The sequence below is a fragment of the Myxocyprinus asiaticus genome, chromosome 40 (genome assembly GCF_019703515.2).
Source record: "Myxocyprinus asiaticus isolate MX2 ecotype Aquarium Trade chromosome 40, UBuf_Myxa_2, whole genome shotgun sequence".
Lineage (NCBI taxonomy): Eukaryota > Metazoa > Chordata > Actinopteri > Cypriniformes > Catostomidae > Myxocyprinus > Myxocyprinus asiaticus.
Window position 1 is genome coordinate 38,983,508 of NC_059383.1, and position 3,325 is coordinate 38,986,832.

Below are 3,325 nucleotides of genomic sequence, written 5' to 3' on the forward strand. Positions count from 1 at the left end.
ATTAATAGATGTTACAAAATAAATGCAACAAAACAAACTTATTCTGACTTTGTGTGCTTTAGAGACTCATTTAAGACAGAATTATTGATCAATAGAGAAGAAATGTCACGAGCAACACTGAACAATGGAAATACTCTCTTAGTAAACGTGTGTGTGTTAGTTATCTGTCACAGTCCAGCTCAACTCTATATTTTACTTTAGTGTATCAGATTAAGTTATAAATGTGAGTGTTTGGAGTTTAAACAATAATACATACACATTTTTCATGGTACTTTTTATTATGCAAACACAAATTAAACTTCTTAAAAACTCTTGAAAAGTTTCCATGACTTGATGATTATATGTTTTATAAAATGGTCTTTAAAACACCAGTTGGTAAGTGAATTTATATCTGATAATACAGGGAAAACATATCTAAATATACATCTATACAATAAGTTCATCAGTTGTATTCTAATGATTATTATGAGAACTTCATTGCTCATAATATCTGTCATATAATGATCAATGACAACCCGAGTTCACATTATTAAGATGTACAGTAAACCACTGATCTCCCATATGAATTCACATCTTAACCAGCATCATTAAAAAGCATTAAAACATGTCAGAATAAATGAATTAACAGGTGATGCTACAAAGAAACATTTGAGTAGTCTGTCTTCTACAGAAACTACAAGTTTTATCTGTAATTTAATTCTTAAGTGTTTTTTTAGAGGAGTTCACTGGTAAGATCAACAGAGGAGAAATTTTACAGCCAACACAGAACAATGGAAATACTCTCTCAGTAAACGTGTGTGTGAAAGTGTGTATGTGTGTGTTAGTGAGAGCATCAGAGAATGACAGTTTTCCTCTGTCACAGTCCAGCTGAACTCTGATTCTCTGGAGTTTCTCTTTCACTGAGACACGAGCTGCTTGATCAGGTGAAATGACTGCACCATATTTACCATCATAAAACCCCACATACCAGAGTCCACTGCTGGAGGATATGTCATTCTTCTTCTGAGAAGATTCTGTCATCACACCCAAAAACCAGCGTGTACAGTCTCCAACCTGAACATCCCAACAGTGAATCCCTGAATTAAAACCTTCTGAACCCAAAACACATTTATATTCATCAAATCTCTCTGTATTATCAGGAAGCAGCTGTTTCTCTTCACTGAATCTCACACTGATCAGATCATCAGACACGATGAGTTTACAGTGAGCAGTGTTGGGGTCCAAAGTCACTGGAGCTGAAGAGAGAGGACAGATACACACTCAAACACACATCAAATAAGACAAATGATCATTATGAATTCATTGTTGTATTCTCAACTCACTATATTCAACATTTTCCTGCATCTTCTGTATCACAGTGAACTTCAGGTTGCTCAGATGTTTTGGGACATTGATCAGAACTCCTGAAATGTTCTCTGGATCTGCTGGTGTGCACTGGGTTCTGAAAAACATTCAGGAGTCAGTCATGTTGATTTGGGTTCAGAACCGAGAGAGAAACAGGAAACACAATACAAACCTTTCCATTGTGCTCTTAAAGTTCTGTAAATAGAAAGAAACACAAATTATTCATCCAAACTGAATTTGGTTTTAATGTCTGAAACTGACATTTGTCTCCAGTATAATGAATATTGAAGTTGTATAAATGTTCATTGTTTCCACCTGTAGGAATGAAAGATCTTCAGCTGTCATCTGCTCCTCTATGACTCTGATTGTGTGTGAAAGAGATGAAATCTGTCTGCTCATCTTCTCAATCTTCTCCTTCATCGTCTGACTCTTCTGCTCCTCTTCCTCTCTCAGTGCTGTTATTCTGGCTGCCTCTTCATCACGTAGAAACTGGTGAAGTTTCTCAAACTCCTCATTAATCTTTCTCTCTGTGTGTCGAGCCTGAAACTGAAACAAAAGACATTTCAGAGAAAGATCTGATGGTCAAACTGTATATCAATATACACCTCCAAAAATGTGATGTTTCACACTCTTTAATTACACAGTTTAATTCAAACCTTAATATGTTCTGCAGTTTGATCCAAATTCTGTTTAAACTCCTCAAATATTCTCAGTTTCTCCTGTAAGGGTTTTAGTGCAGTTTTGAGTTTCTCCTGCAAGAAATCGGCATGTTAATATAAAGAGTTCTTACTTTCCAGCCCTGTTCTGCTTTTAGATCATTATGAGTTTGACCATAATAATCTTAACTTACTGTCTGTAATTATTTGTTAATATATGCAATCATAAAGTATGCTGCAAGTGATGCTGTTTCAATAAATGTTTTGAATATAATTTATCTGACCTTATTATCGATGACAGCTTCATCTACAGGACAGAAATTGTGATTTTTGTGTGTTCTGGAATCTCGACACACCAAACACACCGGCTGTTGATCATCGAGACAGAAGAGTTTGAGTTTCTCTTTATGAAGACTGCAGACTGCTTCACATCCTGATGAAGATCTTTGACTTCTCTCCTGTAAGAAAGTCTCACACAGGTTCTTCAAAACCCGATTTACTGGAGGCATGTCCTTTGATGATCTTCTTCTGCAAACTGGACATTCTTTAGATCCTTTACTTTCCCAAAACTTCTGAATACACTCTTCACACACACTGTGACTACAGGACAGAAGAACAGGATTTTTAAAAACATCACAGCACATAGGACAAGAGAAATCCTCCTCAGAAAAAGATGTAGACGCCATTTTCTGAGTCACACTTCAAAATCCTTCTTCAAAGTTTCACTTTCAGTTTACTAATCACGTTTAACACTCAGTATTCTGTTTTTAAATCAAAGAGTTTCACATTCACAGCAGAGCATTTCAATAATGTGCATCCGAAATATTTCTGTCCTTGTCGTGATCAAATTATTCAGTGTTCTTCAGTCGAATGAGCTTCAGGTCAGACGTGATCTATAACTGTAGACCAATGGGTGTGTCAGTCTCAACTTTCTTCCTGGTTAACTATGAAAGTGGGAGGGGTTTGCTTATTCACAACAACACCTTATGATTCTGCACAAGTAGTAAGAGGCTTTACTTCACAGCTTCATTTATGGGACAGAATTTGTGGTTTGGTGTAAATAATACAGAATATAATAGAATACATTCACATTTTACATTTTGAATAGGGTTGTGTAATGAGTGTCACTATGTTTATTATTATGGGGTTTATTATTATATTGGTAACACTTTAAAATACGGTTACATTTGATAACATTAGTTAACAGGAACTAACAGTCAACAATACGTTTAAAGCATTTATTAATCTTTAAAATACCTTAATACCTTTTTTGACTTACCAGCTGCTTTCGACACAGTGAACCACCAGATTCTCCTGTTAACTCT

At 35.5% G+C, this 3,325-nt stretch overlaps 1 protein-coding gene across 1 annotated transcript; it reads right to left on the minus strand.

Annotated features, from left to right (window-relative positions):
- Positions 1–259: 259 nt before the first annotated feature.
- LOC127430846 (E3 ubiquitin-protein ligase TRIM39-like) lies at positions 260–2,919 on the minus strand. Its single transcript, XM_051680962.1, has 6 exons — positions 2,285–2,919; positions 2,001–2,096; positions 1,660–1,890; positions 1,517–1,539; positions 1,323–1,441; positions 260–1,235 (listed from the first exon to the last, which is right to left on the minus strand). The coding sequence occupies exons 1-6, from the start codon at positions 2,684–2,686 to the stop codon at positions 694–696; spliced, it is 1,413 nt and encodes a 470-aa protein (XP_051536922.1). The 5' UTR covers positions 2,687–2,919; the 3' UTR covers positions 260–693.
- Positions 2,920–3,325: the final 406 nt, after the last annotated feature.

What these genes read in the sequence shown, in the direction of transcription:
- LOC127430846 (XM_051680962.1), bottom strand. Translation starts at nt 2,686, where the DNA reads ATGGCGTCTACATCTTTTTCTGAGGAGGATTTCTCTTGTCCTATGTGC. An exon ending in AAGCTGTCATCGATAATAAG is followed by an intron (nt 2,097 to 2,284) that starts GTCAGATAAATT and finishes GATTTCTTGCAG; the next exon opens with GAGAAACTCAAAACTGCACT. An exon ending in TTTAAGAGCACAATGGAAAG is followed by an intron (nt 1,442 to 1,516) that starts GTTTGTATTGTG and finishes AATGTTTTTCAG; the next exon opens with AACCCAGTGCACACCAGCAG.